This window comes from Orbicella faveolata, unplaced genomic scaffold (genome assembly GCF_042242905.1).
Source record: "Orbicella faveolata isolate gen_17 unplaced genomic scaffold, um_ofav_v1 contig_35, whole genome shotgun sequence".
Lineage (NCBI taxonomy): Eukaryota > Metazoa > Cnidaria > Anthozoa > Scleractinia > Merulinidae > Orbicella > Orbicella faveolata.
Genome location: NW_028301564.1, coordinates 28,402,025 through 28,424,765, shown reverse-complemented (window position 1 = coordinate 28,424,765; position 22,741 = coordinate 28,402,025). Strand labels below are relative to the sequence as shown.

General features: G+C 43.0%; 4 protein-coding genes and 1 non-coding gene across 5 annotated transcripts; 1 reads left to right on the top strand and 4 right to left on the bottom strand.

Moving 5' to 3' along the window:
- Positions 1 to 553: 553 nt before the first annotated feature.
- Positions 554 to 2,373, bottom strand: LOC149104131 (uncharacterized protein F54H12.2-like). Its single transcript, XM_089273601.1, has one exon. The coding sequence runs from the start codon at positions 2,059 to 2,061 to the stop codon at positions 673 to 675; it is 1,389 nt and encodes a 462-aa protein (XP_089129727.1). The 5' UTR covers positions 2,062 to 2,373; the 3' UTR covers positions 554 to 672.
- A 2,113-nt stretch (positions 2,374 to 4,486) lies between these two features.
- LOC149104130 (uncharacterized) lies at positions 4,487 to 6,623 on the bottom strand. Its single transcript, XM_089273615.1, has one exon. It carries the CDS (start codon positions 5,665 to 5,667, stop codon positions 4,573 to 4,575), a length of 1,095 nt encoding a protein of 364 aa, XP_089129741.1. The 5' UTR covers positions 5,668 to 6,623; the 3' UTR covers positions 4,487 to 4,572.
- Positions 6,624 to 7,202: 579 nt separating this feature from the next.
- LOC149104129 (uncharacterized) lies at positions 7,203 to 8,217 on the bottom strand. The gene has a single exon (XM_089273616.1). It carries the CDS (start codon positions 8,022 to 8,024, stop codon positions 7,203 to 7,205), a length of 822 nt encoding a protein of 273 aa, XP_089129742.1. The 5' UTR covers positions 8,025 to 8,217.
- Positions 8,218 to 11,407: 3,190 nt separating this feature from the next.
- Positions 11,408 to 11,479, top strand: Trnah-gug (transfer RNA histidin (anticodon GUG)). The gene has a single exon. It is a non-coding gene; the product is annotated as a tRNA-His (tRNA).
- A 6-nt stretch (positions 11,480 to 11,485) lies between these two features.
- Positions 11,486 to 12,132, bottom strand: LOC149104128 (uncharacterized). Its single transcript, XM_089273577.1, has one exon. The coding sequence runs from the start codon at positions 11,994 to 11,996 to the stop codon at positions 11,607 to 11,609; it is 390 nt and encodes a 129-aa protein (XP_089129703.1). The 5' UTR covers positions 11,997 to 12,132; the 3' UTR covers positions 11,486 to 11,606.
- Between the last annotated feature and the right edge of the window lie 10,609 nt (positions 12,133 to 22,741).

Here is a 22,741-nt window from a genome sequence, read left to right as displayed (position 1 = left end):
GTCGTCCAAATGTCTATGTCCTTGAAACTGAAGAGCCATGACTACCACACAACCTCTTTTTCAAAAATGAACACTTTTTATTCGAACAGCTTACTTTATAACAAATGACGCACTCCTCTGGAGGAACCGCACGTGTCCTGGTGACACGGGGTTTTACAAATCTTGCGCCAGGCCAACTCGTCCACGATCAAACGTTCTACCATGTGTCCTACTTTACGATCGTTCTCCACAAACTCGTTTTTCTTAAAACGATTCAAGAACTCGTTCATGTCCCGACCTTCGGCTTGGTCGATCAGGAACATCAGGGCGTAACCGCCGCAACTCTGACTGAACAGGGACTGTAGACTCCTGCCGTTGTGAATCTGGTACTTGAAATGACGATCCAACCATTCTTGGATCGGTTCGGCGGTTCCGTACGCGTCCAATGGTAGACCGTAACTGTCCAGGATCTCGCACTTGTTCTTGTCGGCCCACAAAGCGATCCAATGCACGCCCGGTTTATCATGAGGGTCCGTGTTCACGATGTAAGCGGTCGGTCCTTCTTGAGGGACTGTCCTGGGAAGTCGATCGCAAGGGACCGTGCCGTAAAAGACACAGCGTAGGGACGGATTCGTCCGGGCCAAATGATCCAATTGTATATTATTCAAGGCTACTTTCTCCATTTTTTTCTTCTCATTGGTACACGTCGTAGATGACGACTCGGTTCTCGTTGATCTCCAGCAAATTCTCGAATTCGCCGTACAACAAGATGGTCAGGTTTTCTCCCGGATTGGCTCCGAAATCGATCACCAGACGCAGTTCACCTTCTTGCTTGGGGTTCAACACTGGACTGTCCAAACATCCATTGGCCGTGTTGTCAAATACAAACATGTTGCATCTCTTGCCGTCCCCCCAGTCCACTTTCCGGACCATGTTTCCTTTTCCCCTGCACAACGCTCCTGAGGCTTGGAGGAATCTGTAGTAACCTCTCTGATCTTTACTGTCCCCATCGTGATCGAGCTCCAAGGTCTCGTAGGGGTACTCTTCACCTCTCACCAATTGTTTGATAGAAGCCAGATTGAATTTTCCAAAATTGAACGGACTCTCGGTGATGGTTCCGTTGAAGGCCGCTTGTTTCAACAACAACACCACTAACCGATTAGGTAGCTTATTGTGGAAAGGATTGCTGCACTCGAAATGACGATTGTCGTTGGGATGCGAGTAAGTGCGAATTTCACCTCTCACCGTGGGGTAAGTGGCCACTCTTCCACCTTTCAGGCTGGTCATGATCTCTCGGTACACCGAGGGAGTCACTCTCACTTGAGACAGGAACAATCTCACTTTCACGTCGGCTTCAGTCAGTCTCAGAGTACTGGCACCATGCCATCGGATGGTCCACAGAGCTGGGGTATTGAAGTACATGTCGATCTGGATCTGCACGCCAGGTAACAGTAATTTGCTGAGATGAAACACTTCCAGGAAAGGTTTGAACCTCAAAGTCACGGCTTCTCCGTCCAGAAACTGGGATCGTCCCTGGACCAAATTCTTGAGATCTTGGGTTAAAGCAGTATATTCAGCGTGAGGAGTACCAAAATCCATCGCGTTGGCTGTCAATTCATCCCCGTCTCCGTCGTCGGGTACACCGAGACAGTTGTACCAACCACTAGGTGTCAGGATCGATTCACCGTCGTCTCGGTCGTGGTTCAGCAGGGTCTCGATGTAAGCTTTGAGGTGGTAAGTATCCGTCTGGGGGCTGATGAGAGTCCCATTCAATCTCACATTGATCTGTTTGAAGAGGGTGTGGGCCAGATTGTTGGCTAGTCCCAGGACATCCGCTGTCAACAGATTCGTCGCGTCACTTTTCTTGACGGTCAATTCCACTTCGAAGAAACTCTCGTTCAAGTCGATAAAGTCTTCTTGAGGATCGACTTGGAAGGTCACTGGATTGATCCCCGTATTGAACGGGTTGATTCTCACCAACCGTCGAGACGACATGCTGACATCCGTGGGAGGGGTACTGAACATGTTCAGACGAGGGTTACGAACCCCCGCCGAACGGGCATGAGCCACGAGGTCCGTCATCGTCTACGTCGTCGTCGTCTTCGTCTCCTTCTCAGGGCCGACTGCACCCAACGATAGTTCGGGCGTTTTGATCGGGACGGGAAGATCGATCCACCTTTATACGTTCGTCGTATTGGGATAAGTCTCACACGCCTCGAGTAAATGGGATTCATACTCCAAATAGATCTTTTCTCACTTTTTTCGCCAACGCCCGTTTGATCTCTTGCGTCGCTTTACGTTTCACGGCTCGTGTCGCTCCTCTCTTGACCCCGGCGAGTCCACCTCTCCAATTGGGCTTTCCTCCCTTACCACCCGAATTTAAACCTTTCAGACCTTCCGTGGCCGCCTCGGTGATAAAGTCTCGGAGGATGCCGGGATCTCGTTTCTTGACACCTCTCCAAGCCATGCCGAATCCGTCTCCGGATTGCCTCATTTTATCGGGGTGAAATCGTACCAACGTTCCCCCGATCATTCTTTCTTAAAGTGTAACGTCACGATCGTATTGCCAGGTCCAAATCTCACCAGTTCACCAGTTGTCTCAGCCACTTGCACCTCTATTATGTCAATGACGTCTTTGCGCACGGGAATATATTGAATGTGGTAAGGTTCGAAATACTGAACACCCGCACCTGTTCGAATCAAGTTGACCTCTCTCAGTACATCCGTGACTTGATTTCCCACCACGCCACTTCTACACACGTCAGAGTAGACGAACAAGGAACGCGAACTGCTTCCCACCACCACCTCGAACGCTTTGTTCAGGTTTAGAAAACGCCAATTGCAATAGATGCTGAGTTTTAAAAAATCTCCATTTCCTCCTGTATCTGTGATGACACCCCAAAAGACAGGTGATCCGTCCTTGTCGTGGACGTCCCCGACGACGCTAATGTCCGGAACGACATCGTCAAAAAGTTCTAACTGCAAGTTAGGTCCCAGTTCGTAACCACTGTCGTTCTTTTTGAGCCATCCCATTTTTAAAGCCAGTTCAACATTGACGTGGAACGCGGGGAAATGCGTGACCGGACGAAAGGTGTTTTTGTTGTCCGTGACCAGTTCATCACCTTCCCACTTGAAATTGACGTAGCTTCTCTTCCCATCATTCGTGGCATATTTGGCTCCCAATTTGGGTCCGGAGTTCTTGAAGATGCGTTGTCGCGTGAAAAAGGAGATCATGGATTTCATGAATCCGACACCGTCCACATTGTAAAATACCTCTTTGAGGTCCTCCGTGTCGAAGTAAGCTTCTCCAAACGTGTAATAACTACTCGATTCTATGCGTCTCCATGAGAAGGAGGACAAGATGGTTTTATCCTCAGAAGCGGTGAAAGAAGGCAACGTCACGTGCGCATCCGGCATGGCGATGCTACTCATCCCCACTTTCCAGCCTCCTTCTCCATTCAGGCGTAGGGGACGTGGTAACCTGATCTTGAAATGGTTCGCCTTGTTGTCCGGGAACTCGCTCTTACCGCTGTGACTGGGTAAGCTGACGTAAAAATTACTCATCCTTTCTTGAAATGCAACGTGATCGTGGTCACGCCAGACGCAAAGTCCATCAGTCGTCCGTCGTTCTCAGATACCTGCGTCTCGACAATGTCCAAAAAGGTCGTGGGCACCGGTAGATATAGGATGTGTCTCGGTTGAAGGTCGATCACGTCCGGATCGTAACGCACTTGTTTCAACAGGTCCGTGACTTGATTCCCCGTCACCATACTCTGTCCCACATTCGAATACACGAACAAGGAACGACGCTCGTGACCGAACGCCTCTTCGTAACTGCGATCCAAATCCGTGAACACCCAATTGATGAAACAACTCAAATGTAAGGTGTCAGGGTCGATCTTGTAAAACGTCTCGTCCCCGTCATTCTGAGCTATGATCAAGTCCGTGGCCGTGGGTACGACTTCCTTGGGAAATTCTTTCCTCAAGTGAGGTCCCAAGACGTAACCCGGTCGACCGTTTTGCAAGGTTCCCATCTTCACCCATTTCATCTTCTTGGCCAATTCGATGCCGATGTTCATTTGCGGGTAGACGCGTTTACCGTTGATCAGGAGGCTGAGGCACGTTCTCGAATTGTCCAGGACGCATTCTCCATGCTCGGCCCGATGCATGACCGTGTACAGCAATTCGGTGGGATCGTCGGGTTTGCTCTTTTTCTTGTACATCGTCACGTCGGCATCCGTTCGATCTCTCAACCTAGGCATGTATCGGTCTCGTATCGCGTTCATCAACTCGGTACCGGTCCTCGGCGTGAATTCCAAATCGCCCTCTCGCGTCGCTGAAGAGACCCGGCTGTATAGGTTTATGGAGGCGTTCACCATGTCGATCCACCAGATTTCAAACAGAAGAGAATCTTTCAAGTCCATCTTACGCGTCGCGGACGGAAACGAGAGGTCGCTGATACCCACTTTCCATCCCGACTCTCTCAACTGCAACGGGTTCGGCAGACGGTTCTTGAAACTGTGGGCCTTGTTGTCCGGGAACTCGCTCGTGCTAGCATTGCTCATCAGTTGCACGTAAAAGTCGTCGACAGACTCATTCATACTTGAAGTGTAATGTCACCGACGTCACGCCCGAGGTAAAGTCCACCAGTCTTCCGTCGTTCTCGGCCAATTGCACCTCCACTATATCCAAGACGTTGCTGCGCACGGGTTTATATTGAATCTGATTCGGTTCGTACGTCGTCTTGATCGGGTCATGGGGGACCTCTCTCAAGAGATCCGTCACGCGATTCCCCGTGATGGTGCTACGACCCACATTCGAATACAGGTACATGGGACTCCGAGGCGGAGGGAGGTCTGGATGAACGACGACTCCGCGCTGATAGGTCTTGGCGTATTCCTCGTCCAAGTAACTGAAGCGCCAGTTGCAATAGGGACTGAGCTGTAACGTCCCGTGGCTGTCCAAATTCCAAAATTCACGAGATCGATTGCTGTCATGGTTGGTCCAGTCTTTCTTGAAATCAGACGGGACTTTGTCGTTGGGAAAGATCTTGATCATATTCACGTCCAAGTGAACGGAGTAATACGATTCCTCGCGAATCAAACCCAACTTCTTGACCAGTTTAGTACCAAAATACACTCTGGGACGTTTTCTGTCTCCGGACTCGTCGAGAAACGTGTCGGTGTTATCGATAATCAAATCGTTCCCCTCCCATCGGAACACGGGGTAGTATTTTTTTCCGTTCGGTGCTCGTAGACTTTCACCCGCATGATCCATGTAATGATACAGGCGTTCGTGAAAACGGTTGATGAGGTATTGCATGAGAGATCTGCCACTCGTCACCTTGTGTCGGTCACGGTTCAGTTCCTTTCCACTGACGTAAAATGTCACGGGGTATCGATAAGGACTCCACGTAATCCCGTCGTCTAGCAACCTGAACGTTTCAATGGTCCAATCCAGGCCAAACACGTAATCGTCGTCGTCAAAGTCGTGCGCTTGAGGGACTGGTACTTGATGCGGTCGTGACGGAGGAATCGGGTAAGACACGCTCGCCATTCCCACTTTCCATTCCTTGTCGGATTCAAACAGGAGCGGATACGGCAGACGGTTCTTGAAACTGTTGGCCTTGTTGTCCGTGAACTCGCTCGTGCTGGTATTGCTCATCAACTGCACGTAAAAGTCTTTCATTTTTTCGTCTTGGGCTTTTGGGTCACGTACAAGCCTTTTTTATCCACCCAACTGTCGTACTTGACTGGCCAACCTTTCCAACGCACCAAGACTTTATCCCCTTTTCGTTTGACGATCTTGTCGATGCGGAACAGATCGTCGTCTTTCACGTTCACCTTTTGCAAACCTTGCGCGTAAAACGTGCCTTCGACCGCCGTGCCGTCCCATTCTTCCACCTTGTACGTGGTGACCTCCCCAGGACGCACTCGGCGTATCACAAACACCTCCTCGGTCCAACCGGGTAAATACCCTTTCTTGAACTGACGGAACTTCTTGTTCAGTCTCACACGATCCCCGACTTTGAGTTGCGGTTTCTTCAATTTCCCTTTTTTCTTTTTTCCGTAAAGAGTCTCCCACACGTCCTCGCTATTGCCCAAAGTCACTTGATCGGGAGCCATCTTGATACTGCGATGATACGATCGATTGTACCCTCGAACCAGATCTTGTAACACGGGCACAAACGTCATCGTATTCTTCACGGTGAAGTATCGGTACAAACGTTCTTTCAGGGTTCGATTGAACCGTTCCACCACACTGGATTTCGTATCCCCGCGCGTCGAAAAATGATGAATGCCTTTCTGCTTCATCAAATCCTGAAACGTCTTGTTGTAGAATTCCTTCCCGTCGTCCGTCTGGAGATTGAGGGGTTTTCTACCTCCTTTCAAGATCTTAGCCATGGCTTCCGTCACCGCTTTACCCGTCTTGCTCTTCAAGGGTTGGACCCAGGCGTGCTTGGAAAACACGTCCACCACCGTCAAGAGATAACGATACCCTCGATTGTACCTCGAAATATTGATCACCTCGATCAGGTCGGCCGTTCACTGCTCGTCGATGCCGAACACCACCACCGGGACCGTGGGAAAACGACGACGTCTGGGTTTGTGCAGCGTGTACCCCAAATCCCGTTGCAAGACCTCGCGAGCACGTCGTACCGAGATCTTATTGGCCTGGGCGAATCGCGTCAGACCGCCCAGACTACCGGGTCTAGAAGGATCCCGGTACCGTCCCAGTAACGTTCCGGTCGAAAGCGGCTTTTGCTTCTTCTTTTGACCTTTCTTCATAGTCGATAAAGTTTGTACACGCACTGTCTCCACAACTCGAAACGTTGCTCCCGTACCTCGAGATACTTCTTAAATGAATCGGGTTGCCGTTTCAACCACAAGATATAAACGACAAAACGCATCACGTTGGGTTCGACGTCGGTATAGTCAAACACCTCCAAGGGCGAATCGCTGAAATTGTAGGGGATGGGTTCACCCTTACCGTATCGCTCGTAGACACTAGTGCACTTGGAACACAAGGTCGTCCAACACCATCGATCGGCCATGGTCGTACACATTCTCGAGATCAACCAACTCAAGACATGAGACATAATGATTTGAACCCAATTTTTTATTCACACTTTCTTATATGTACAAAAACGTCGTGCCTGATTGGTTCTTACGTAAAAATCGACTCTGATTGGATAACACGAAAAAGAAGGCGAAAAAAAAGACTCAGTCCGAATCTGAAAAGTAATGAGCATAATTCGTGTTCTTACAATCTTGACCGTACTCATTATCACAGTCTTCCTCATAGGTATCCATGGCATAATATTTACAATTTCTCCAATCACATTTACCGGGTCTCCACTTCAAGGCTTCCTCCTCGTCCCCCTTCACATAGAATGCTTGACGCATACTCTCTCTACAGTCACCACACAGGTCATCCTCCTCCGCTTCAAGGGCCCGGAAGAAAAACCGATCCTTCCACATATCACGCTGACGCATGATATCGTAGATCAACTCTTCCAACTTCAGACACGTTTCCTTGTGAGCGCACCTGTTGAACGTCAGTATCTCCTCCACCTTGGGACTCTTGTCCGACTCCCTCACCCGTCGTGACAGGTCGCGAGCGAACCGCAAGGGTTCAAACAGATCACGGATGACATCGCTCATCATGTACGTGAGGTGATCTGTGGCGATAAAACAGGCACGCTCGGCGTCCAGGGTGGGATCCCGACAATGAATGAATTTGAATTGACCGCTACCACTTCTGTACATCACACGACACCACTCACCACAGAAAAGGTACACATGTTCGTTCCTCTTCATCATCTCCAAAATCGTACCACCCCAGTCAGGACGACGTCTCATCAAGAGCTCAAAAGACCACAGACTATCGGGTATTTGACCTAACGGTTCGAAGAGATTGTCAAAAATGTACATGTCCACTCTGACATCCGGAATGGCATCGAGATCTCTTAAAGTGTGTACCTTCTGATCCACGATCTGCTCCACGAGGTCCCGAATCTGGTTCGAGTTGCTATAGTAAGTCATCTTGAAACCCGCCCTCAGACAAACTCGTTAAACTTCTTTCCCTCTCGATCCGCTCGCTTCGTGATCTGCAAGTCCGACAAATGAGGATAGCAACTACGCACACCCCAGTCAATCAAGTGCCTCTGGAGCCTATAGTACAAAGGAGAGACAAGACGTAACTCCAATTCAATTATCCTCCCGTGTAAAGGTCTTTCGCCTTCTTTTTCGATTGTATCCAAAACGTCAGAAGCTCGATTCAACTGTTGTCTCAGATCTTCAAGGATCTCTTGCACGTCTCTCTCATCCAAAATCCTACAGGTCATCACCGCGTCAAGAGCAAGTCGAGACTGATTCGCTGCGTCCAACGGGCTCCTTTTATACCCGCGCTGTGGATCCACTTTTCACTCCGTACTTTCCCGGATCACGCGCCCTTTTTCAGATCCACCAATCGGAACGAAGACCGTCACATGATCCCATCACACCACACGTCACCGATTGGTCGTCAAAAACGTCCATAAAGTCGAACCACGCATTCCATCACGAGTCACTTTTCTCAGCAGTCGTCATGGATTCACACGTCGAACCCGACAGTAAAAAAAGAAAAAAGAAAAAGAAGGAGGCGCGTAAGAAACTGAAACTGCTCCTACCCAAGAGAGTGGAAGGAGAAGTAGGAGGTAAAGTACAATCCACCTTAGATAGATGGTTATTCAAAAAACCTCGTGCCAGACTACGTTTCAACGAACGCGTCCTCTTCAAAGAGATCACCCCGGACTCGGTCAGTTGGACCACCGTCCCTCTCAAAGGCTTCTCGCGACCGTGGAGCGCCTTTTCGATCCAACGTCAAGAATGTAAAAGCCAAATGAAAAGTAACCATAACAAGCGAAGGCAAAGACTGACCCCCAAAAACGTGCGAAAAACCACCCACATCCTAGAAACCATGCGACGTGAAAACACCTTGTTGGGATACTAACTCGTTCTCTATCTTCACAGACTCAAAGCTACCTGCCATTCAAGGCGGGTGCATGACCGTGATCAGAGACTCACCTCCTCGAACCATGCAAGTCCTGGAAGCCATGGGACTCGACAAATTCAAGAAAGACGACCTCGTAGAAGTATCACCTGAAGTGGATGACCGAGGAGAATTCACCGAAGTACAAGTGTTGGAGGAATTCGACCCCGATCAGTTCCTGAACCAACTGAAACCACAAGATCCCACCTGCCCGCGTTGCATGGTACCCATGGAATATGGAAGAGTGAGAACCCCAGACGGTGGTACCTGGTGGGAGTATTACCGATGCCCCTCTTCCAGATTCTACACCAAGTGTTATGTGACCTGTGGCGTCAAAGAGGTGAGCACTTACCTGAGACGCGTCGAAGAACAGACTCACCCCTGCTACAGGAACATCGACCCAGCCCGTTTCCGATGTCTATGCAGCAAATCCCTGGTCTTAGCCACCTCCCACTCCCAGTCCAACCCAGACAGGCTCTATCTCAAGTGTCCCAAGCGCACCTGCAAGTTCTTTCAATGGATCGACGAATACCCACGAGGAGTCGCCAAAGCCATACTGATCAATGGACAGAACCCAAACTAAGAAAAAGACAGACACAGTTTTTTGTAAAAAACACACTCTGATTTTTATTTCACACTATTTACACGTTTGGTAATTTGTCCTCCGCGTCGATCATCGCTCGCATCGTTACTTGATTACAATGATTGAAAGTACTATAATAAAAGTCAATTGTGAGAACATAGCGTCTCGCTGTCTTCTTCTGTCTCTTAGTCCACGTGGACTGAAAGGGCTCAAACCCGTAACACAGCATCAGTCGGTGATACGTAATACGGTCCACGGGCGGCTTCACTTTAAGGTCCCATACAAGGTTCTTATATATAGTACGGATCGAGTTGAACAAGGTACGGCTAAAACACTTCTCGATTCTACGGTACTGGTACATACTTCGGGTCCAGTTCGCCCTCTGCTCGTCCATGAAAAATAAAATCTGGTGAAGCATCACCTCGAGCTGACTGGAATCTTTGAGCTGCGTCAGCCAACGTCGGCCCACCAACAAATCCCGGATGGGAAAGTTCATGTCTTCATAAAATCGGGTCCAGGGTGCTTGCATTTGATCAATGGCTTCCTCATACGTAGTATCAGGCTTTCTCGGTCTGAAATCGTTCTGCAGGTATCTCTCCCTCAAGGCCATATTGACGCTCAATACAAGTTCAAAACTCAGAGTGAAGATCGGGGGCGGCGCGGATTCGCCTTATGAAGATCCGTCCAACCAATCACAGATCGAGACGAAGTCACGTGTCACCCAGACCCAGGGGATAGGGGGGTATCCCCCTACCACACCCACTCACGGTAGGAGACTGGACACCATTATACCGCGTGTATAAAATAAGCGAGTTGGACCGTTCACTTTTCACTCTGAGTTATTTTCAACTTGTATGAGCGCCTATAGAAGACTGTGGATACTCTCGTTGTTGTGGCTTCTCGAAATACCGAGTGAGTATGGAAATATTAGAGAAGTGTAACATAGAGTTGACTACCTGGGAAAAGCGGGTGAGAGAGTGGATGAAGGACGAAGACGAGACCCCTTTGTACAGGGACCTAGAACAACTTTTAGGTTTTATCGAGGTGGCCCTGGACCAACTAGATCTCCTGGGGCTGGAAGAGAGGTTGGGGGTCCTTGACGAGGACGATACCAATGATTTGGTGATTCACATAGACTGGGTCCGAAACACTTACAGACAATTGCTTCATTTTTAGCCATGGAACCACCCCTCCACTGCCACGTATGCAAACAGCTGAGACCCTGCTGCCGCCAACCCATCCTAGAATTGAGAAGAAATGGGACCCACACCAAATTCATACGCTCAATCTCGGGACCACTTAGAAAAGAATGGGGACTAGGGTGCGTCTACGCCACCTGTTGTGGGGTCATCTATGGCATGTACCACAATGTGGAAACCGACTGCTACGAACCCGTCTTCCTGGGAAACAGTTACGACCAGGCCCTGTCACGTGTCAATCACGTGAAATCGTTCATTGATTGTTATCCTGAAGAAAAAGAGGGCGCCGGTCAAGAGGACCGTGCACACGTCCCACCCTGTAATAACAAGTAGAATGACCAATAAAAAGTTGTTTTTGCTCTATTTTTTTCAGACTCCATGTCTCGATTTCCTAACCCTCAATGTCTATGGTGCAAGGAAGGATACACTTTCAAACACAGTATCAGAGACTACTTCCTGACACCCTGTTGCGACCAATTCTTTCACGGAACCTGTAAAGCCCTCCACACCGAGCGGTTGAAACCCTCCCAAATACTCTGCCCTCATTGCAAAACCGTGAATTTCGGACTGCCTCCCGATGACACCCCCAAAACCAAGTCCTAAAGAGGTAAGCGCTTCGATGGTCTAATGGTTAAGACGTTGAGTTGTGGCCTCAAAGACCCAGGTTCGATTCCTGGTCGGGGCATTAAAATTCTTTTTTCTTTTTTATTCCCTATAGAGACGATGAAAAAATCACGCAACAAACCATGTACATTCTCTCTTTAAAGGATCTTTATTAGTTTTTGTTACAGGCATGAATAAAAATGTTTTTTTCACTCCTCTGATTCTGGTGGTGGTGTTTTTACAATTTGTTTGACAAATGCACGGTACGCCAACTCGTCTCTGTTGTCCCAACTGCTCTTCCACGCTTCCCATCCGTCCTCAAATCCCTCCGGCAACTTCTCCAAACACACGGGGTCTTTAAACGAGATGGACTGGTCAACAAGCATCTTCTCAGACAGCATTTTTCTGAACCTCATCACCTCATCCGCCAGCTTCGTCACCTCTTTCCTCAGGAGGACATCCACAGCGTGAGAAACGGCGCTTTTCATTATCTTTCCAAGAATACCGTCATGAACAGCATCCATCACCCTCGCGGCAAGTTCTTCTATCTTCTCCTCTTCAGAAACCTCCACCTTCGTCTTGCTCTCCTCTGAAGACATCTTCTAGTCGCCGATCTCAAAACAACAATACTCACTCGACACTCCCGCAAACCCTTTTATTCCCATCCGAACCTCGATTTCATGCACGTGACAACCTCGATTTCAGGGATTGGCTATCTCCTTATTTGGGCATGCGCGTGACAACCTCGATCTCATGTTCTCCTTATTTGGACATGTTGCCCTTATTTGGGCATGCACGTGACCTGTGACGTCACGGGGTCATTTTTTTGCTGCCAAAGGCGCCATCTTGGATTTTGAAAATTTAAGAGAATGTATGGGAAAAACTTGGTCACGTGGTATGATCCCTGCACGCTGATTGGTTACTGCCCAAAGGAGCGTATATGACTACTTCGGGCCACTGCTCGCTGATGTCCTCATGGGATCCATGGAAGAAACTTTGGTTCATGAAGGCAAAATGCCTTCATTTTACAAGAGATATGTTGACGACACTTTAACTATAATGCCTGACACAGCATCAGCAGCTACCTTTCTTTCGGTCCAGGCTGAATATTCTTATTTTTCTACCTATTTTAGACTGAAGATTTTCTTGTAAATATTCTTAGATTATAGCGTATAATGTCTTGCAGAAATGAATTTAGCATCCAACATACGGCTAGCCTTGTTTTTGTTGTCTCTTGGCTAGTTCTGCGCGCTTTTGAGACGGAAAGGAAGAATTTTATACGCTTTAGTTCAAAAGATAAAATTTCATTGTACGCAAATTTTCAACACACATAATTCTATTCTTTTCAAAATCTCAGCCTCGGGTTAATTCTTAAAATCTTCTTAAAATTTCGCAAACTTCAGCCTCGATATTCTTACAAAAAATAGAGAGAGTATGGAAGATTGCTGTCAGCTGTCCAAACGAGTAGTTCATCTCCACCTTTTTCGACATATATGTTTTTCAAAATTGAATGCATGGAGATCAAAGTCTATATATTGCTGGCAGAAGACACTGAAAACGTTCTACTCCCGAATAAAAACGAAAAGAACATACAAATATAAAACCCCTCTTAAAATCAAGTCCACCAACTGTAAATATTTGGAACTGTAAATATTTTTATTTGCAACAAAAAACTCACAAATGCTCATAACTACTCAAAACAAACAAAACTTTCGCGCTCAAATTATTGACTACAGGTAAATGTCGGAACCGCCTTGAAAACAACGCCTTTCAAAACAATTGTGAGAGAATGTGATTATAATTGAACACCTCTTATGAGCACGGTTCTTAATTAAACAAAAAGTAATATTAAATGTTTTGTGTACGTCGTCAGTATCGATACAGTTCTTTCACACAAGATAATACATGTTGGCATATAGCTTTTGTTGTTTAAAAGCGCAACCTCTTAGTTCGCCGGTAAGGCTGTGTTTTTAAACATAGCCTTAAATAAATCAATTTACTATGAGAACTTTACAGATAACACTGACTAAGCAGTCGGTCTCAGTTTTTAACAAAAACGACACTAATCAAAACAAGTACAAGTAAGTATTTTTACCGTGCTTTTCATAGCGGCGCCCGTAATTTTCAAATATTTAGAATAGTCAGAAGGAATATATTTTTTCGTAAATTGACCGACATTCTCTGACTACATTTGAAGAGTTATAAATGTTGTCAGAGAAGCAAACATGAACAAGTATCATAAACGTGGCAAACTGAATAAGACAAAAAAAACTATTGAAACTAATAAGGTAAAAATACCCTCCACGCAAAAATTATTAAAAAATCAGAATGTCGGAAACCTTTCAACGAGTTTTGAAAGCATTGTTAAGAAGGTTGTTTACAAAACAATTATCGGCAGCTGTTTCATAATTAGTACGAGTAAAAATATTGTCAATAAGATTATAGCACCAGAAACCTTCTAGAACAAAGATATAACTATCAAACCAAAACCAGAGAGGTATTATTTATCACATGATCCAAAGGCGACAGCTTACTCTAGGAATTCGGCCTTTAACGACAGTTCTCGTGATTTTCAGTTGCTCCGAATTATTTTTCCTTACATTGATGTTCGTCCCCGGAGAAAGAATCCATGGCCGCACCCAAGACTTTAAAGCAGACTGATTAAAAAGACTTTTTCTCGGGTTTGCAAGGAAGTTTATCCAAATGGGCATTACAGCTTACTTCACCTGTATCATTAAGAATATATTTATACCGAGAACCCATCGGATATCCTTGTGAGAAAGAGAGCCGGCGACTTGCATTTTTAATAAAAAGTAAAATTATTGTCCTTTACCAATAAGTCTTAGGTAACGTAACGGGAATTCCACCACTAACAACTGGGGAATCCAAATGGATGGGTTTTACGTCTAGCATTTGTGCAATCTATTTATCCAGTGTGAAATCTTTGTTACATTTAAGCTTACAGAACTAAGTCTTTTTTGTCAAGCAAAAATATATAAGAAGAGAACTAAAATAAGGACGCAGGAATTTAAAAATATTTAAGCTGTTTAGAGATGAAACTTAAAATATTCATTTGGCCTTGGGGGAGATTCGAAATTAAAAGCATCCCCTGCAGAGGAAGATTAGAAAATAAACAGCTAAAAACGCACACCGCCGGACGGTTAATAATTTTGTAGTCAATGTAACCAGAGCAACATGTAGGAATGTTTTTTCACGTGCGTGTTGTTCATATTCTAAAAGGCAACCGCCTCTCAAGAACGCATAAATTATGCGGCCTATGGGGAATAAATAAGAGTGCGTCTTGCAGTCTTCATCAGTACTTGAAGAGAGTATTTGATATTGCGGATTCATCCACCGTCTCAAGTTCCAATTTTCAAGCTAAGGTAGGACATGCTTCAGTATTTTGAGTTAAACAGAGGCCTTTGAAAGTAGGCTGACTTGCTGAATAAGCTTTGGGTTAGGTCGTTGAGGGTTAAGGGAGCTACGTCACGGTTGCGCACCTTGAAAATGTTAGCCTAATTTTTTTCAATTTTGTTGTTTGTAATCCATGTTAATCTGCTCCACCCTTAAAGGTCGGGAATTTTCGTCGGAACATTTGAATTAAACCCTAGAAGAGACCAATTCGGGCATGGCTCGAGGTTTATTTGACCCCTAAAAGATAACTCGTTTCTATCATTTCTTCGAGTGCAACCCTACAAGATAACTTGACGAAGGAAATGGCGTCATTTCATCCTCAATTGCCTCGAGTGAGACCAAAATCCGTGATTTACATCCCTGAGCGAGGCGAAGAGTGTTCTCGACCTTCACATATGGGTGTGTCCCTCAGGATTTCTTCTGTGGTAATAACTAACAAAACTGTGTTATTACCTTGTCTGCAATTGCAGTTCAAATTAAACATGGCTGTTAAGTTTCATCTGTGCCTGTTGCTGATTTTCTTGGTGGGGATGGGTGCGCATGTTGCATTCGCAGGTAAGTACAGCTTCTACTCAGTACTTAGTAAAGAAAGTATAGCACATCTTTGTGTAGAATGCCGTTAACCGTAAAACTAGTCAACTGCTGGGAGTATGTGATTTTACGCACAGTTTCAGCTGAGCACAATTAAGACGGCATCTATGGCGAGTAAGCCAATTATTATTCGATATGTTTACGTCTAGTAAACAGAAAGTGGTTATGGTTGCAAATCCCGTTAATTTTTGTTGAACCACTCGATTTTTTAACTTTTTTTGGAAACGCAACAGGATGCAATGGCCATATCTTCACTAGATATTATTATTTTTTTATATTAACGATAAATTCTCTTTCACAGATATCCCATCTTGCGACTTCCCAGATGGAGCGTGTTTCTATTATGGTAACCCATGCCCAAACGAAATGTTTGAATGTGGAGCATATTACCAATGTTGGCAGAATACAAACAGATGCTGCTGTTATGAATGAGTAAGCACTGTGTAGCATACTGATAAGAACAAAGCTCTTTAGACGAGAATCATGACTTTTCAGTCAAGAGGAACATCTAATCTATGCCTTTACTTCTGAACTTTCAGCTGAGCTATTACATTAGCCCTACCGAGTGCGGGATACGATCGAGAAAGGAGGAAGAGGGCGAAATCCGCTTTCTTTGTAACTTGGAGAACATTTAAATAATACTACTGAAACTTAGGGGGTATATCATACGCCTAAAATGTTCCCTTTCTGTTTGATATTCAAACAGCCGCCATCTTAAATTTGATAGTGATTTTTCAAAACGAACCATAAAACCATCAAAATTGACTCAAGCCAATAAAAATCAAACAGACAATGAGAAAAAAGTCCTAAATACACAAAATGAAATTACAAGGAAGATAAATGTTGTTAACAAAAATTTCAAATTTGAAAGAACGTGTCTTTCAAAATAGAGTTGCCATGACAACATCTTGCTCTGAGTTCAGTGAAATACCATGACAAATTCTAGCAGTCAGTTGGTTTGCTCCTGATTCTTTTTTAGTTTAGGCACCAAGGTTTTTTTTGGTTCTGCTTGTATGCATTTTGTTGGTTTCAAACATCGGAAAATAGCTATCACTACCCATCACGCTTTTAGGGGAAATTCCGCACAAACCTAATTGAAGTCGACCCAAATTTTAGTTGAATATCACATAGGTGAGTGATTTACCCCGGTAAATAATGGTAATATGTTGTTTATTTTGTAGAAGTCGATGATCCCAAGTGATGATCACTCACCCAACACTGCTGCCTCCGTATCAAGTGACGAAAATAGAATAGCTATCAATCATTTTGTTTGTAGTCATTAGTTCATGTTCACGTTAACTGAATGTTGTTAGTCTAAATCATCAGTATTTTATGGGTGGATGCACTTGAAGCAGTGGAATAAAAGCTGTTTAAGCAAAGCTTGTGTTGTTATTTCATGAGTCGCATTATTTTGCTGCAACACACAATCAAGAACAAACTTTTAAAATAGAGACATAATGTCGTGGCAATGCTGTCCCGCGAACATACAGCTCTTGATAAGACACTGCATAAGAGTTTTCTCAAAAAACCGATATACGCTAGTTTACACTTGCATTGGACGAGGGAAAATGATTTCAGTCTTTCACTTGTATTGGACCATCTAAACTGATATATTGGGGATATTCGGGGTTATATTGCGGCAAAGATCTCACTCGCTAGCACTTTCGTAGTTACAATATCTTCTTGCAATAATACTACTATTTGTTCATTTACAAACAAAAATAAACGATAAAAACCGACGTTTCTGTATCACCAAGACGCCATTTTCAAGGTTTTTGTAGAAATATTCTGCGGTGCTTTAATAAAAACAATCCCTTAATTTGCATTACAAAAGGAAAGTTGAATTATATGAGATTCGTGTAAATATTCTCGCGCGAGTGGAGTGATTGCACGTGTAGACTTGGTTTTAAACGTCTGATGTAAAACATATTGGTGCAATAAACGATCAAACTATATAGAAACTCGAACGAAAACGAGATCTTAGGTTCCCACCACACAAACCCATTTTCGAACAAAAACGCATACTTTTTGATGCGTTTTTGCTTATCGTCCAAACTAAAACGACCGAAAACGCAGATAAAAATGGAAGCTTTCGAATACGGTTTTAAGAGTAGAGCCTTGTTTTACGCATTGTTTTGAAAACGATCCGTTTCTAGTGTGGATAGGTAAAAATTTTATTGTTCTATGTTACATATTTCACTGAAAAGCCCCTTGGGGACGTGGAATAAATGTATGCGTGTATGCGTGTGTCTACCCCAGCCTACTTGTGGGTACTTCGATATGAAAACACACCAGAGCAGTGGGGACTTGTCAGAATATGGGGACATTTTGGAGTCCCCAGAAGTTGGCATTTACTTAAACTATACCTAACTTCTGGGGACTTCTGTGAAGTCCTCATAAGTTGGTATGAAAAATACACATATTGTGTCCCCACAAGGGGGTAAAATTTTTCTTGTGAAAAATAAGACTTTGTATCATATGCAAAACATCAATAAATCCCTCAGTAATCCCAAAATAACAAAAACTAAAGTATGGAAAAATTAATAACAGAATACACTTTGTATTTCTTCATTTGGGTTACACATAACTTTACACACTCAGTACCTAAATTTTAGAAAATTAAGTTAAAAGTTGTGTTCAACACTACAAATTATTATTGAGTAACAAACTTTTTGTTAAATTTCTTTATCAGTCAAACAATAATTTTATTGCTTCAACTCCACTTTTATAAAGTTAATCAATTAACCCGAACAAAAAAGGTAACTGACAGAATTAAAAATTGAAAAAGTTACAAAAATGCAATTAAATTTGAGATGAGATTTTCATAGTAGTGGTTTTCAATTGAGTTTTAACTTGTAAAACCATAATTATTTAGTAAGTAATTATTACTTACTAAATAATCTTAATAATCGAAACTAAATGATCCTAACTAAAAGCACTTCTTATTCTTATTGGGTAACTGTAAGGTTCAGTTCCACAGTCACATACCGACTTGTGGGGTATTATCTTAGAAAGCAAACTTTGAATTACCCAATAACATTTGGAATACAATACATAAGTAATTGATAATTACAAAAAGAGGAAAAAACCCAGAGTGGTGACTTGCTAAATCCAATTTAACCTTAGGTGTTAGAGATATTATGTTGAAAACAAATTTAACTCAATTTAATTTGCAATAATAAATAAATTAATTAATTATTAAAGTGTTACTAACAGCAATCGGCCAATAACAAAAATTTACATAAAATTGCAAAACTGTACAATGTACATTACACATATTTATGTAGTTCAGTTACATTCTCCAAGAAATGAGTATCATATTATTCTCCATAGAGAAGTTCTTGTAAATCAGGGTTGCCACTGATTGGAAACTAAAACATTCCCTGACTTTTCACTGATCTCTGAGCAATATTCGCTAACCTTGGATTACGGGAATAATAATAAAAACGACAAAAACCACTGACCAAAACTATTGCTAATAACACATCACTTGAGTAGTATCAAAATCAATTGTTTTACCAGCTGTTTTTCTGAAAGGGAATAAATTAAATTCCCTGACTTTTTCACTAACTTTGACAAACATCTAACATTTTCCCTGACCTTGACCAACATTTCCTGACTTTTCCCTGACCTTGAAAAAATTATTGTCTTTCCCTGACTAATTCCCTGACTGTGGCAACCTCACAGTGTTTTGTTTGCTAAAACCACAGGTTTGGTGAGTTCTGTAAAAAACGAACAAACAAACAAACAAACAAACAAAAGCTATCTTTACAATAGACGACTTGTGAGTCCGTTCCTAGAAAGAGTGATTTTCTTTAAATCGTGAGGCAGTGGCTGTGGTCACACCAAGGCTAATAACTAATTAAGACAGAATCCACCAGATGTTCGAGTAACATGTGGACAAAAACCTGGTACCAAGATTATTTACATCGTACTGCAAACTTCTGTACAACTGTTTCCAATATCTTCTCAAACAAATCATTTCTAGCAACCCATAATGTCAAAAACGAATGTTGAGCTTCGTATTAAACACTTGGAAGTATTGGTTAAATGAAACCGATGATGAAATTTTGCCCATGTTTGCATAAGTTCTCTGAATTTCTCTTGTTCCCACGAGAAATTGTTTTTGGTGTTATTTCATGCAATTATTTATGTATTTAGCTTTAAGAACATGTAAAAATGACTGTAAAATACTTTAAATTATTCTGGTACCAGATTTTTGTCCAGTAAAACCTGAAATTGCTTGATTTTTTATCGTATTTTGTCTTAAAAGTTAAGACAGAGATAACTTTAGTTAGCTACATTGTATTTTGGTAATGGAACCTCTTCTCTGTTCACCCTCTAACTATAGTCTCGAAATTTACACCTCAGTGATCCAAAACAATACAAACTAACTAAAGTTTTTCCCAAGCAGATGCATTGGTTAAACCCCCATATAATCTGCTATAATCAGAACTAACTGAGTAGTTAACTGTGCTGGTGTCCGTGCAAAGTCGACCGCAAACACTAACTACTACAGAACTTTGGGATTGTACGTCATTAACTAAAACTAACCAAAACTAACTGTAGTTAGTAGCATTGGTGGGACCACAGCCAGTCTCTATCAATTGTGCTTAACTCTAAAAACTAGTGCTTAACAATCAAAATTAATTAAACAAAAGAAAACAATGGATTTGGTGTCTAATAATATCAAATTGTTCAGTAACTATTTCACAGTTGAAGTAAAAACACTCTTACTATTTTGCAACACTGTTCCATAAAATAATATGACACATCCTTGGATTATATTTACAAGCTGTCAGACTAGATGTCCTATCTTGTGGCCTGCAAGGAGAATAACATGAGACTTGCAAAAGGCGTAAAAAGCCATGAATGAAAAATAATTTTACTTTGAGTTCTATATTGTAAGCTTATACAGCAAGCAAAGTGACAAATATAATTGTGATAGAAAAATAATTACATGTATGTTTAAACCCTTTTCTGCCAAATATCATCGGAATTTGAAAACAAGAAAATTACAGTGCATACTGAAGAGATTATTGGTGAACGCCCTCTAGTTTAGTTTTGGCGAGAAAGTGTTTACTCTAATGCACTTATCAGTGGCCATCCCAGGAGGGTTGAGCCTGAGGAAACCCTGGGCATTTGCATGACGACATTTACAAAACCCCCACCCAGGAAAAATATTTTTCCACAAAAAGCTACCATCGTCATTCCCCCCCTGGGGTTACACAAGTATGCTATTTTTTTTCTTTTTTCTTTCTTTTTTTTTTTCAAGTCAAAAAGTGCTTTATTTTGAGGGACTCCCAAATACAAATCGTAACAGAATTTTCTATTTGCTACAATTAACAATATTACCTCTTTCATAAAATGGTGATTAGGATTAATACAATATAAACAAAGAAAGCTTAAGTACACCTGTTTTCTGCACATGACGAAATTCAGCTTACTTTGTAAGTCATGGAATGGAAAATGGGAAAGGAGACAAATATTTTTGTTTCCTGGTAAGAAAGAACTAGAATTCATAGAATATATTTTTACAATACTTTTTATTTGGCAAAAGAAACAGGAACAAAGTAAAGTTCTGCAAGATTACTATTTCAAGAAAGTTAAAAATAGATGAAATTTAATCGAAACTTAATCTGTTTGCCTGCTCCTGCATTTGTTTACAACACAGAATTAATAGTTTGGCATCCATCAGATCTACAAAAAAGGCCATTTTAGAATGTATTCTCCAGTTGACAACCAGTCCTTACATGGAGGGGAAAGTCACTCATTACCAGGATCTAATCTCTCATTTTCAAAATGTAACAGTAGGTCTTTCCCCGGGTATTGTACGATGAAAGAGCAAAAGCAATCCCATTGCTCCATCCCAGGCTAAAACTTGGTGACAAAAGTCAACAAATCCTGTGTCGTGCCCCCTATGTCCCCCGGGGTCACCCCCCAGGATGGCGGCAGATAAGTGCATTAAGCTGCAGGAATCTCTTATTGTGTGCAGCCATCTCCTGTATTTCCAAAGGAGAGAAAATAGGAGACAGCTGCACACAGGCTACCACCATCCAGTGAAAGAAACTTACATCTGAGCACATTTTAGGTAGTAGGAGGTTTTGCATAGGTTTGATTAGCAGCCATTGTTTGGGAAAGGAGCCTGCACTCCTCCCCCAAAGGTATGGCTCAACAGATGAGGATCCCTTTGTTAGTATTAGCCAATCAGAAAACCGCCAGCAGATTTTAGTCAGGCATAAATTATCTCATCAGATCAATGGCCGGAGATGTGAAATTGATGTCAGAATGTGACACACGAGAGAACTTAAGAGATGTTTAAGATCAAAAGGTTAAAAAAAAAACACAACAAGAAGTACTAGAAAAGTTGGTCGATGGCCAGGACCCATTCGTTATTCAGCAAGGGTCGGAAAAATTTGAATTGTGCAGGAACATCAGATAATTAACAAAGTCAACAAGCAGAGGGATAAAATTAAACACTGGGCTCAAGAGATAAAACACTCAGTCAAATGGATGTCTTCTGAGGGAGGCAACACCAGTCTCTCACAAAGCCAGACAAAATTAAATTTTCAAATAAGCCAAAGCCAACCAAACTAGCAAAACATATGTATGGCAAATTATAGGGTGTCATCTTAACAGCAGAAACTATGCAGACCTACATGTGTGACCTTTTACATGACATTTGCTACGCCACAGTCGAATGGCTCCGCTCTACTGAAAAGGCAAACTCTTCCTTAGAACACAGCATATAATGCCCATCCAAAGCAGTTATGTGAAACACAATAGGCTGATTTAGCAAGAGAACGGGAACGTCACTTGATGACAGCGCGTGCAGTTCAAATACCCAAATATGGTCAGATGACGACTGCAGGGCGTGCGGAATAACCTGGATTCTGTTCTAATTTGACCATATTTGGGTGTTTGTTCTGCGCGCGCCGTCGTCAACTGCCATTCCCGTTCTCTTGCTAAATCAGCCTAATACCGTAGGTTGGAAGACCTAAATTCTTAAAAGGGGAATGGCAAATGTAGAAATGTTACAAGCCCTAGGTGTCATGTGGGCCTGTCTTTGATTGTCATCAGATGACATTTCCGGCGACTAAAAGAGCCGCATGGAGTAAATTATGAATTTACATCTAGAAAGTAAAATAAATATAAAAATGCCCCAAAAAATTACGCGTACACTTACCATACTTTTAGAGCATGCTATAATTGCCCATATACCATGATGGCTAAGCCAATGAAAACTCTTGAATTGCATTATTCATCCAATGATCCAGTTTTCAATAATAAACAACATCAATTTTTTTTATCTGTGTGAATGGATTTGGATGTTCGAATC

Excerpts from the sequence above, each read along its gene's own strand:
- LOC149104129 (XM_089273616.1), bottom strand. The coding sequence starts at position 8,024 with ATGACTTACTATAGCAACTCGAACCAGATTCGGGACCTCGTGGAGCAG.
- LOC149104131 (XM_089273601.1), bottom strand. The coding sequence starts at position 2,061 with ATGACGGACCTCGTGGCTCATGCCCGTTCGGCGGGGGTTCGTAACCCT.
- LOC149104130 (XM_089273615.1), bottom strand. The coding sequence starts at position 5,667 with ATGAAAGACTTTTACGTGCAGTTGATGAGCAATACCAGCACGAGCGAG.
- LOC149104128 (XM_089273577.1), bottom strand. The coding sequence starts at position 11,996 with ATGTCTTCAGAGGAGAGCAAGACGAAGGTGGAGGTTTCTGAAGAGGAG.